Source organism: Otolemur garnettii, unplaced genomic scaffold (genome assembly GCF_000181295.1).
Source record: "Otolemur garnettii isolate 467f Iridium unplaced genomic scaffold, OtoGar3 scaffold00024, whole genome shotgun sequence".
Classification (NCBI taxonomy): domain Eukaryota; kingdom Metazoa; phylum Chordata; class Mammalia; order Primates; family Galagidae; genus Otolemur; species Otolemur garnettii.
Window position 1 is genome coordinate 18604706 of NW_003852419.1, and position 13389 is coordinate 18618094.

The 13389-nt window shown below is 39.7% G+C and overlaps 2 protein-coding genes across 4 annotated transcripts in view; both read right to left on the minus strand.

Moving 5' to 3' along the window:
• The window catches only part of USP34 (ubiquitin specific peptidase 34), a 255697-nt gene extending 255513 nt beyond the window's left edge, over positions 1–184 (minus strand). Inside the window, exon 1 of the mRNA XM_023512071.1 lies at positions 69–184. Within this exon, the coding sequence (XP_023367839.1) occupies positions 69–180 (112 nt within the window). The 5' untranslated portion in view covers positions 181–184. The remainder of the gene's footprint in view (positions 1–68) is intronic.
• Positions 185–5973: 5789 nt separating this feature from the next.
• The window catches only part of XPO1 (exportin 1), a 50139-nt gene continuing 42723 nt past the window's right edge, over positions 5974–13389 (minus strand). For 2 of the 3 annotated variants that reach the window (XM_023512072.1, XM_023512073.1), the window contains exons 18-24: positions 12632–12738; positions 10602–10796; positions 9383–9551; positions 8672–8806; positions 8431–8590; positions 8258–8354; positions 6073–7019 (exon numbers count right to left, since the gene is read on the minus strand). In XM_023512072.1, the coding sequence (XP_023367840.1) occupies positions 6873–7019; positions 8258–8354; positions 8431–8590; positions 8672–8806; positions 9383–9551; positions 10602–10796; positions 12632–12738 (1010 nt within the window). In that variant the 3' untranslated portion in view covers positions 6073–6872. Of the gene's footprint in view, positions 7020–8257; positions 8355–8430; positions 8591–8671; positions 8807–9382; positions 9552–10601; positions 10797–12631; positions 12739–13389 lie in introns of all 3 variants that reach the window. The other variant, XM_003787942.3, reaches the window with a different exon arrangement.

Below are 13389 nucleotides of genomic sequence, written 5' to 3' on the forward strand. Positions count from 1 at the left end.
AGGACGGGGGAGGGGAGAGGGAGGGAGGGGGCGGGTGGGGAGAGAAGCAGCAGAGTCACTTCACCGACCAGACGCCGCGGCCACCGCCAACGCCGCCGCCATTTTAATAGAGCGCTCGGGCTGCGCTCGGCTCTTTCCGCCTGGGCGAAGAAGCCGACGAGAAGCGCCTCGCGCTCTCATTCCTCCGCCTCCCTCCCTCTCTTCTCCTCCCGCCCTCCCGCCTCTCCCTCTGCACACACGCCGCACGCTCCACACCCCGCCGTGGCCGGCTCGCCGCCCTCCCTTTCCTCTTCCGTCCGGCCTCCCCGCCCTCGGTCCACCCCCTCCGCGCGCTCGCCCACCCCGCCCAGCCCGGATCTCTGTCAGCGGCCGGAAGGGAAACGCGAAGCCAACGCGGCCGCGGGGGGAGTCCGGGTGAGTAGGAGAAGATGGCGGCGGCACCGAGCGGGTCGCGGTTGCGCGGCATCGCCCACTGCGGCCCACCCCACCGGCTTCGAGCGCCAGCGAGTGCCGGATCACCTGCGCCGCACTATCCTCCGCCACTGCGCTGCTTCATTTTTCCTCCGGGCCCAGTAGGAGGAATTGGGGCTGCTTTCTGTTGTGTCCACCTCCCGGCTGCTCAGACTTTTAGGGTGGTGGAAGGAGGGGGTTGATAGGGGCGCCGGGTCGGGGCTACGCCGCAGGCTAGATTCGGGCTCAGAGCCCTCTCCCCACGGGGCTCGGCTTAATCAGCGGTATTTATCGCCCCCCTACAATTCTGTGAGGCTCATCTGTCCTGGAGGTGTAAGACGCCTTGATGCGCTAAGGGATGGCGGGGTAGAGAGAGTTCGTATGGCATCTCGTTCTTACGCAAGAGGATGCGCCCATCAGCTCTTCGCCTGAAATAGCATGTTATGCTTCCCAGCAGAGAGCGGGTAACAAGGATATTAAGGTGAGGAACAAGGATGAAGAACAGCTGAAGGAAAGGGGTACACTCAGCCGAAGTTTGATTTCGTGTTAACTACTTGGCGTTAGGAATATGTTCCTCACATCTGCACTTACGCCTTCCTCCCTGATTTGTTTCCAAGGTGTTTACGTAGACATGTGACCGCAATGTCTGAAAGATAATGTTCTCAAAACTGTAACCAGGCCGTCTATCGAGGCCCTGTCATGATTCCCTCAGATTTTGCCAAGGTTATGTCACACACATTTCTCCATGCCAGGACCACCTTGTCCCGTTATGCTGTGCCATTCGCCTGCTTGAAGTTGATACCATAAAGCATTTGCCAACGTGTTCGAAGTTTTTCTTGGCAGGTGATGTATTCTGCCATCATCTTTGCTTTGCCTTTCCCACAGAACTTGGGTTTTTGCAGACTTGACCGATCCTGAAGCAGTCTTTGTCCATCCAACATCTGTTTATCACCCTTTCCTTTTCTTCCCTGCCAAAAAAAGAACCCAAATGTTCTCAGGTGGCAGTAAGAGACCTTGATCTCAGAAAGGAATTTCCCAGGGAAAATTTGTGATCCGTTTAAAATCAATAATCATGGCGATCTCTTGGTTTCTCTAGAGGTAGCCATATAACTGAATTCTTGTGGATGAAATATAAGCAGAAATCTTCAGGGTGGGTCTTATGGGAATAATTATCCTTTCTTAATAAGGGATAAATTCAGCTGACACGTTCTTTAGCCCTTCTTTCTGCTGGAAATGTGGTACACAAAGTAATACAAGATCCGTTTTGTAGGTTTCTTTTTAATAATGAAGCCACAAATGGGGGAAAAAACGTAGAATTAATATACAGTGATAAACTGTGGATCCTTCATGTGTACTTGATAAGCTAAGAAAAACATGCATTTTTTTTAAAGACTTTTTCTCTGTTGCCTAGGCATGAGTTAAGTGGTGTCATCATAGCTCACTGCAACCTCAAATTCCTAGCTCAAGGGATCCTCCTGCCTGAGCCTCCAGAGTAGCTGAGACTATATGCTATCATCCCCCACTAATTTTAAAACTGTACAGTTATAGACCAATAGCTGGCTAATTGTTTCTGCTCTGAAAGTCTTTAAAACAAAATATTGGTAACAGACCTATTTCTTGTTATGCTTTAAGTAACCTAAAGGCAGGTAGGCCAACTTCAAAGCTCAGGATGTTGTCTCTGGTGAATACAAAGACTCAGTCTTGAGGTGGACTCAGAACAAAAGGATTTCTTATGGATCATTAACAATAATAGAGAAAAGAAAGTAGAGAAGTACACCACTTCTGTGTGTACAAAATAGCAAAGAATACTTAATAGTTCTTGACCTGAAGCAGTCTTAGCGCTCTGGGAAAGTAAAGTGGGAGGATTGCTTGAGCTTTTGGAGTTAGAGACCAGCCTGAGCCAAGAGCAAGACTCCCATCACTACAAAAAATAGAAAAATTACTGGGGCATTGTAATTGTAAAAATTACTGGGGCACACACCTCTAGTCCCACCTATTTGGGAGACTGAGGCAGGAAGACCTGTTGAGTCCAGAAGCTTGAACTTGCTGTGAGGTATGATAATTGCATTCTCATTGGGAGACAGGACTGAAATTCTGTCTCAGAAAGAAAGATAGTTCTTAACTGCTGGGGCACATTGAATAAATCTGATCTCATTCTGAATTAACCCTGACCTCTTTGTCTCTTCTTGCAGTTATAGGTGTAGATTTTGGGTCAAGGACTAAGAATCAGTAAGCAGGCTGAATCTCTTGTGTATATCCTACTGGAATACAAAAAAGTGTGTTCCAGTAAAATTGGTCTTAGAAAAAAGACTTGAGAAGGCAAATGGAAGATTTTGACATTGGAGAAAATGTTTCCATGTCAGTAAACAAAGAGAAGTGAGCAGTGGTACTTATTGTTTAAGCATTAGATAGATCAGTTAGACGTAGATCAAGGAGCCGGGCATGGTGGCTCACTCCTGAATCCTAGCATTCTGGGAGGCCATGGCAGATGGATTGCTTGAGCTCAGGAGGTCAAGGCCAACCTGAACAAGAGACTCTGTCCAAAAAAAAAAAACAGGGCTACAGCTGGTCATTAAGGTGGGCACCTATAGTTCCACCTACACAAAGGTTGTGGCAAGTTATCACTTGAACCCAAGAATTTGAGGTTGCTGTAAGCTATGATGGCACACCACTCTTATAGAGGGGGGGGACAAAGTCAGACTCTGTCTCAAAAAAAAAAAATGTAGATCAAGGAAAGGACTTTGGTATAGTCCAATTTCATAGTTGCTAAAATGTTAAGGAAAATCATCATCAGTTGATGAAATATCCGAATCCTTTCACAGCCATCCTGGCTGGGATGTACATTTGTGATCCTGTCTTTCAAATAAAGGAAGCGTTCAAATGATCTGCCCAATTCCCCATCTAAGTATCTAAACTAGTTCTTCACTGTTGATAATTAACATGCTTTGTTCTAGGAGAATTTAGACATCTGATATGGCCAATTATTATATTCATTTTGCTGCCAAATACCTTGAGACTGGCCCAAATATTAACTTTCATCTACCTTAGATTTAATTTGTAGTTACTGTAATTTTCCTACTTAACAAATCTTGTTGCTTAATACTCCCACAAAAGAACCTTCAAGCAAAGGATTGAAGTATGAATGTACCTGATAGAGCCGCCATTTTAAAAAGTTTAATGCTTCTGGTTTTATCTACAGTTTGTTTTACTTTAATGTATTAAATTTATATAGTCTAAACTTTAAAGAAATTATTCTCTTCTTGCCTATATAACTCTTAATTACCCTTGTCATTTTAAAGGGATTGTTTTGGGCAGTGGTTAAACTGCCAGCTGCCAGTCATTTCTAATTCAAAGTACACTGTAATGCTTCCTAAGCCTAATGTTTAACACGCAAAATAATTCAAGAGTCCAGGGGCCTGTAGGATGGTAAGAACATTCATTATTACCCTTTGGCCATGGTTGGAAATGTTGACAGCTATTCTTAGCTAACAGTTATTGACATTAGGCCAGCTCCATGGCTTATGCCTGTAAATGTTAGCCCTCTGTGAGTCCAACCTGAGTAAGAGCAGGACTCTCCATCTCTAACAAAAAAAAAGAAAAAGAAGCTGGGTGTGGTAGAGAGCCCCTGAAGTCCCAGCTAGTTGGAAGGCTTAGGCCATGATAGCCCAAAAGTTTGAGATTGCAGTGAGCTGTGATGATGCCACTACTTTAGCTTGGGTGACAGCGTGACGGGGTTGGGGGGATATATGACTTTATAGCTAATTCAAATAGAGCAAGTGACCTGAACTTAAAATTACTGGGTAAGAGAAGGAACTCTTAAGATATTTTTAGGTAGACAATAGTAATAAGCCACTAAGACCAGATAAGATCTGAATTGTAAAGGGGCTCAACACCTATGGCTCAAGTGGCTGAGGCGCCAGCCACATACACCTAAGGTGGCAGGTTTGAATCCTGCCTCGGCCCGCCAAACGACAACAGCTGCAACCCAAAAAAAAAAAAAATAGCCAGGCGTTGCAGCAGGCACCTGTGGTCCCAGCTACTTGGGAGGCAAAGGCAGGAGACTCGCTTAAGCCCAGGAGTTGGGGGTGGCTGTGAGCTGTGATGCTATGGCACTCTACCCAGGGGGACAGCTTAAGGCTCTGTCCCCCCAAAAAAACCTGTTTTAAAGGGCTTGGTGCCCATAGCTTAGTGAGTCCGGTGCCAGCCACATATACCAAAGCTACACCTGTAGTCCCAGCTGCTCTGGAGGCGGAGGCAGGAATTGGAGATTACTGTGAGCTGTGACATGATGGTACTCTACCCAGGATGACATAGTGAGACTGTCTCAAAAAAACTGTTTTAAAGACTTAACTTAGAAAATAAGTTAGGTTTTTCAGTGTTCCTCTGTGGCATTTAAATTCTTACCATTTGCTGTTCTAGAATATTTTAATGTTGGCTCAGCGCCTATAGCTCAAGTGGCTAGGGTGTCAGCCACATTCACCAGAGCTGGTGGGCTCGAATCCAGCCTGGACCTGCCAAACAGTAACTACTACAACCAAAAAATATCCAGGGGTTGTGGAGGGCACTTGTAAGTCCCTGCTACTTGGGAGGCTGAGGCAAAAGAATCACTTAAGCCCAAGACCTGGAGGTTGCTGTGAGCTGTGTTGCCACAGCACTCTACTGAGGGCAACAAAGTGAGACTCTGTTAAAGAACATTTTAATGTTAACATTATATATTCCACTAAAATGATGGCATTTTTGCCAAGGATCTAGAAAATTAAAGTGTAACAGCTTGAAAGTTGCTCAATTTCCATGAATACCAACCAGGCACTCAGTTATTAGTCTAGGGTCTTAAAAGGCTAGTTTAATCCTCTGGGAAGGATTTGTTTTCCTTCCCTTAGTTCTACTTCCTTTCAGGTTTTTGTTTTTAATCATGTATCCTTTATTTCATAGGGTAGCTTACTCCCCCATCCCAAAAGAAAGTAGTTTGGCCTCATTCTGCCCTGCCCCCTAGATTGATAACCCATCCTCTTGTCTGCCATTAGATTCCTTAAGCACCTATTAAACATTGTCAGATGTCAACAGTCTGCAAAGCTTTACAAAAAGGGGGAAGGCAGTCTATGCTGCCCTGCTTATAGTGACACAGTCCTGGGCTCTAACCAACCTTCCCCCCTCCCCACCCAACCACAGGCTTATGCCAAGATACCTAAATCCTTTTTCATATTTGACAGAACTGACCTCTATATACTACTTCCTCTGATCCTTCTTAAAGGGATCATGCCTATGTAAGGAATTCATTTTACAGGAATACCACGAATATAGCCATTTACATTTGTGTTCTTGTTCTAAGCCTAATCTGTAATCCAAATCAGTTACTTAGAAGCATGTTCATTTTATACATCTGCTGCCTACTTTACAATGGCCTTAGAAATCTTATTTGTAAACCAACAGGTATCAAACTTCATTTAAGATGTTATTGAATGCTTAAACACAAATAACTACTTTCATTAATACAGGAATAAGCTTGAGCCAATAAAGGGAAAATAAATGTAAACCAAGTTTATTTTGCTTGTTAAGTAGTGTTCTTAAAGCACTACAGCTTGGTAAACAATGTAAATTAGTATAAGTCATCCATCTCAAAAGCCAGAGTAGTTTTGTTTTGTTTTTTAATGAGTTGTTAAAAAGATGCAGCCTATTCTAACAGGATAAATATTTTTAACCATTTCACTTCGAGTTAATGAAGGCTCACAAATGAGCAACACTCCTCATTGAGGAAAACAAAAAGCTGTTGTCGACAAGCGACAGCGCACACACACACAAAAACAAAAAGAACTGTGTAAAAATAACTAACTGTGTTCCCATAGTTTTTGAAGTCGCTTTACAATGGGATGATATGCACATGATCTTGCTGCAAACTTGCCATACAGACTTGTAATACATGTAGTCTAGACAAACAATTCAGTCCAACAGGTGCTAACTTCAGACAATGCAGCACTATAATCCTTTTAACAACGCAATTTGTTTTACTCATTACCTTTTCTTCTAGACTGAAATACAGACTAGAAAGAAAATGCTCCCTAATTAAAAATTGGTATTGTTTACAGGAAAAACTGTATAATTTTGCATTAGAATTTACAAGTATATGTTCAAATTGAATTTGCCTCCTCCCCCCAGCCCAGCCACAAAATGGGCATGAAGTAAAATTTTTAAAAATGCCTTAATTTTCAACTTCATGCAAACTAAAGATGACCAAAATAAAAGCTTAAACAATGGAAGGATATTTCACAGAAAATTTCTTATACAAAAAACACATAAGAAAAAGGGCCACTAGGTGACGTTTTAATTTACAAATTGGCATCATTTTGGTCGACAAATATCCACATGCTGTTTTCTCCTGCCAACAATGGTAGCAAAAAAAAAAAAAAACAGCATGATTTCAGATTTTAATCACACATTTCTTCTGGAATTTCATGTGGATTAAGGATGCCGGGGACAGACATTTGAAGTTTATGTTTCTCTTCCTGAGCCTGTCGAAGGGCTGTTTCTCTTTCTTCCAAAAACAGATCAGATGTGTCTTCACCTGCAAACTCCTGTGAAAACAAGTATTAAAAATAATCAACTTCAACTTGCTGTTGAAAAGAAAAATTATAAATGAGCATTTCTATATTAAGAATATAAATAATCCATCAATTAGTTGTGTTTTAAACCAGTGTGTGGATACAATAACCAGAGGTGTTGGGGGGAATAGGATAAAAATGGTGTGATCCAACATGTTAAATGTTCTTCGTGTTTCTCCTAAGGCTCAAGACATTAGGAAATCAAGTTTAGCTATACATGTTATCTTGTCTTTATAGGTTACCGGGTAATTTTCACATTCTTCTGTATTCTAAGAAAAAATATTTTTCTGATTAGTTAATATTTTCACAGTAAAAAGAAAAAAAATTTTACTTTTCTGAGACAGTCTCCCTACTGTTGCCTAGGCTTAAAGGAAGTGTCAAGTTCACTGCAACCTTCAACTCCAGGCTCAAATAATCCTTACAAGGCCAATACTTAATAGTCAGAGATAAAATAATGCATCAAATACTTAAGGGTTTTATTTATTTATTTATTTTTGAGACAGCCTCAAGCAGTCGCCCTGGGTAGAGTACTGTGACATCACAGCTCACAGCAACCTCCAACACCTGGGCTCAAGCCAATTCTCTTGCTTCTGCCTCCCAAGTAGCTGGGACTACAGACACACACCACAATGCCCAAGCTATTTTTTGGTTGCAGCCATCCATCATTGTTTGGCAGGCCTGGGCTGGATTCGAACCCGCCAGCTCAGGTGTATGTATGGCTGGCGCCTTAGCCGCTTGAGCCACAGGCACCAAGCCATACTTTTGGTAACTTTTCCATTTCATTAAAATGAGATCTTAGAAGAAAATCCCAAAAGTATCAAGTGTTGTACAGCAGCAAGAGAAACAGGTTGTATCTGCCAACTTTCACAGTTCCAACAATTAAAAACAAATTTGACAATGGGTATAAAATCCTAAAAGTAAACTACCAACGTGTTTCCTACCCACAAATTCCATGCTTTAAAAATGTCTATGTGATTCAGCCACAATTCGATATTTATCTAAAAGTAAACTCTATGAATAACAAATTCCTTTTAACTTCAACCCCCCCATGGACCAAATTTAGTTTTTCACTGTTATCACGCTGTAAATTCTTTAATTAGTAAGATTACATACCCTATTTTAAACTCCCACTATAAAATCAAGTGATTAAAATTCTAAGATGCAACAATTAAGTGATCACATTTAGTCTTGATGTTCATGCAAATACATACCTTTATCTGTACTAGGAAATCCCTTAGATGTTCCTTGAAAGCAGGAATATCCTGATTTAAGCTGAAAAGCCCTGTCACAAAGAGCTTTACTTGAGCACTGCAAATCAAAACACAATGATTAAATAATCACTTTTATTAACAGAAAATGTTATTTTATTAAAAAGCACACTTACTCTTGTAGGTGAGGAAATGCTGACTTAAGGAGATTCGCCACATACTCCTGAATGAACATTTGGTTGTTAACTGGATTTCCAGGATTTAAGGGTGTACTTATTTTTCCTTCTTCAACCAAATTAAACATATATGCAAGAATTGATGCATGCATTGTTAAGCCTGTTGATAAAAAGAAAATTATTAACAACCAAGATGTAACAACTGGAACACTTTAACGTTTTAATGGATTTTAATTCTTACCAGCAGTATGTGAGGTGTCTGTCACAACAGAAAAGATATGCTGAAGAATGTCACAAAAGTAAGTTTGATAAAAACTCTGAGCTGCAGCTTCTTCTTGAGCAACATTTTGTAAGAGTGTAAAAAGAATTTGTAAGCCTGAAAAACATAGAACATCAACAGGAAGTTATTGCAGACTGATAGTATTTGTGATCATATTTTAGCTGTTACCAAAGATTCTGGTTCAAAGCCTGCTTTCCCCTCTTTTTTGATCAAAGACTCATAATTGTAAATCAGCAATACAGTAGTACTACAACCAATCCCAGCCAAGTCACATAGGGTAAGTCATGACCACTACCACTCTTTCTGAAATTTTTACTAATTTCACATCAACTCCCAACACACAGCACAACTAAGCAAAGGTTTGTATCACATAAACCAATTATACATTAAAATAAATTTAAACCCTCCTAGTAGAAATGCTTAGTTTATCACCATTAGTGCTATGGAAGAAAAGCACATAAGGAAAAGGAACACTCATTGGTGAAGGTATGAAACAAATTCTCTTAAAGAATGTTATCTGTTAGGCCCTTCTCCTGACAATTCTGCTTATGGATTCACTCTGGAATAGTTGATTAAACTGATCTATATGCCATCCATGCACTCAAAACAAATCCACCTCTGTATAGTTTATGGAACAAGCAAATAAATAAAAATAACATTCTTTGCATTTACCTGTATCAGCAACATTCCTCATAGTATGTTTGAAAGCCCAAATAATGGAATCCAAAACAAGTTTAAACTGTGCAGGTGGAATTGCTAGGAATGCTGGGAAACAATGAGAATTTACAGCCTGAAGTAGTAAGAAAAAGTTTGTTCTGTGTTCAGGATATTCTTCAAAGTCCTAAAAAAGAAGTGGTAGAAAGAAAATATTTTAATACCTTAATTATATTTGGAGAGAGGGGAAAACCAAGCCTCAATTTAGTATAAATGTTTCAAGTTCTGAATAAACCCCAGAAGATATACTGCCTCCTACAAATTAAATCCATGGAAGATAAAATTATATCCTACTACACTCATGAATTACCAAACTGAACAAACAGAAGAAAGGCTACCTGATTAATAAAGAGAATTCATCAAAACCCACACAAACAACATCAAATTTTCTATTAACTATTACTACACCACCACTTCTTTTTTTCTTAGAAACATATACTGAACTTTTACAATTGACAACAACAGAACTACTTTATTTATTCAAATAAGTTAAAATGAGTATTTTAAAAGAATATCTCTTAAGCTGGGAATTTTCAATGCTAGGTGCTTTGGGGAACACCCCTGGGTAAACTTTCTATTATTTTGGGGGGGGGATCCTCCTAAGGCTGGTCTGGCACTCCTGACCTCAAAACAATTTGCCTGAATTAGCCTCCCAGAGTGCTAGCATTACAGGCAAGTGTTAGTGGCCCCAACTCCCTGCACTGCCAGGTGCTATTTAAATGTTACTCTTTCCATATTCACTCCTTGTTTAGCTCTCAAGACAGAGTCTCACTATGTTTGTCCTGGGTAGCATGCCTTGGGATCACAGCTAACACCAGCCTCCAACTCTTGGGCTTAAGCAATTCTCTTGCCTCAGCCTCCCAAGTAGCTGGGACTACAAGGTGCCTGCCAAAATGCCCGGCTACTGTTTGGTTGTAGTTGTCATTGTTGTTTGGCAGGCCCAGGCTGGATTTGAACCCACCAGCTCTGTGTATGTGGCTGGCGTCCTAGCCACTGGGCTATCGGCACCAAACCCTGCATTACATTTTTTTAAAAAAAGAAATTTCCCTGATCTATAATTTCAAATATTTAAACTTCACACCTTATAATTATGCTATACAGATAGGATTTATGCTTTTAAGAGTTAAGGATACATGGCAGAATCTGACATTGTATAACTGAAATGTAAATCACATACCTTATTTATCATGTTCAATGTGCATTCAAAAACAGCATCAAATATTTGAGGTATCTCAGCTGTTATATGTCCCCCTAACTTGTTGACAATAATGGCCATAGTACTAAGCACTTCCGGTTCTCTAGCAGCTGGGACATTTCTCTGATAATCAATGAGAACTGCATCCAACAGAGGAGGAACAAAATTTTCAGCTACCTGTTGAAAAGAAACTTTGAAGTTTTAATTTAAGTATTTGCTAGCTATTATAAATCACTAGGTCATTCTTGTCTAAAGTTTTAGTTTGATTAACCTGCTGAAACTGGGAAAATCCTGTACTTTGATTAAGTTTTCCTACACTGAAACAAAGCAAAAGAAACTAGAAATCACAATAGGTTGAGAAGAGTCACAGACACAGTGTTGTTTCAATCTACTCTTACAAAAATAAGAAAAATGAGTAACAAAATTAATTGACTGGATCCAGTTTAGTGAGCCAGGACCAGGATTCTGGGTATATTCTGCATGTAAAATGAGCAACCTAAATGCAAAGCAAGTCTCCCTAAACATCACTAATTAGAGTTTCAGTAAGCAGAAACTTACTGAACTCTCTTATTTGATAAGAGAACCAAGAATCATGCCTAACCACTAGTTGATGCACATTCTGTGATTTTTTACTGTAATGCATACTAATTGGTTAGTATACTAACAAACAGAAATAATCATTTACTCTCAGAAAATGAACTGTAACTCTCCCAGAAAGTCCATAGATTTCCATGATTCTATTTTGTTTTTTGGGTTGGGTCTTCCTGTGTTGACCAGGCTGGACTTGAAGTCCTGGGTTGAAGTGATTCTCTCCCATCAGTCTCTTGAGTAGCTAGGGCTACAAAAAATGTATGCTTATGTACATGGATAAATATTCATGAATCTAAACTGAGTCGCGTTAAGGTGTAACTTCTTGCTCTTAATAGGTTCTCTATGAAGATAAGAAATAAATCAATGTTTCTGTTAAGTTTAGTAGTAATAGTAGTATTGTTCCGTACCAAACTTGTTTATAAAAACCTGAGGAATAGATACAACATTATTTCTCCAATTACCACTTGGCTTGGTCTCTTCAAACTAGAAGACACAGACATTCTCCTTTCTATTCTTCATATTGACTAAAATCATTCTTTTCCTATAAACTATATCTTGACTTTTTAAAAAAAACCTTTGAATTTACTTATATAGCACTCTTCTTATTCCCACTGTGCTCCTGACATTTGCCTAGCTACTTATACATTATAAACATCACAATTACTAATTATCCTCCCTTCAACTTTAAAATTTTAAATACACTGTGATCACATAATACACATATTCAAAACATTTCAACCCTTAGGTTAGCCATCCTAAGAATTCTGTAAGAACTCTGGAAAGTTTTCTTAAAAATATTTCCTTATAAAGAAATGAAACTTCAAAATAATGATATTAACAATGTATTTGTATAGCACTATTCCAAACAGCAGTGATAAAAGGATAAGATTTTATGTCTCAAGGCTCAAGTGAACAAAAAGATACAACAAAAATAAGTTCACATCTTTCCAAGTTAAGGCGTATCAACAAACTCATTTTACTTTCTGAAAAACACTTCCCTTGATGTCAGTCATTTAAAAGGAGTAAGAGAGCTAAAGAGACTTTAAAACTTTCAATGTACTCTTTATTAGAAAGTGAAAAACAAATGACAGCTTTATACACTGTTCTAAAAATCCTGAGGACTACAAAAATTTCATCTGTCCTCCATCACAAACACCTTCCTACCTATCCATGGAAAGGTAAAATGACCCAATCTTCTTAGCTATCTTTATTATATACCACCATCCCCCACTGATTAACATCAATTTTTTAAATTTTAAATATTTTAACATACAAGGACTACAATAGAATACTATAAAATAATCTCAAATATAGGCATCTAAAATCACCTTTAGGTTAACAAAATGCTTTTATAAGCAGATATACCATATTCCAGAAAATGGGACTATCAACATTAAAAAAACAAAACATCTGTCACATACCATCTGTGGATCATTGGACCGGCTCACCCAACCAGATATTAACTTTAAAGTTTCCCTTTTTACTGTTCGCATACTTCTAATCAAGGGTTGCTTGGTAACCATCTCACCTAAAAAATAGAATCAAGTGTCATATAACTTTACAACTAAAATTCAACAGTGCTAATAATGCTTCAGATTTAACTATTTCCAATTTACGATGAAAAACATTAATTCCAAAAATATACAAAATTTTTGGAAAAAGAAGTTTTATGACTAATTTTAAAAGGGAAAGGGACACTATGATGCCATAGCGCTTTTCCAGGGGCAACAAAGTGAGACTAATCTCAAGGAAAAAAGGGGGAGGGGGGCGTACAATCATTAAAACATGTCTAGGGAACCAGGCATGGTGGCTCACACCTGTAATCCTAGCATTCTGGGAGGCCAAGACCAAGGGAATGCTTAAGTTCAGGAGTTTGAGACCAGACTAAGCAAGAGTAAAGACCCCATTTCTAAAAGTATCCAAGGTGTTGTGGCGGGTACCTGGAGAACCAGCTATTCAGAGAGATTGAGGCAAAAGGATCACTTGAGCCCAGGAGTTTGAGGTTGCTATGAGGCCATGGCACTCTATTTGAGGGTGAAACTAAGACCCTGTCTCAGGCTCAGTGCCTGTGGCTCAAGTGACTAAGGCGCCAGCCACATACACCTAAGGTTGCGGTTTCGAATCCAGCCCAGGCCTGCCAAACAATAATAATGGCTACGACCAAAAAACAGCCAGGCGT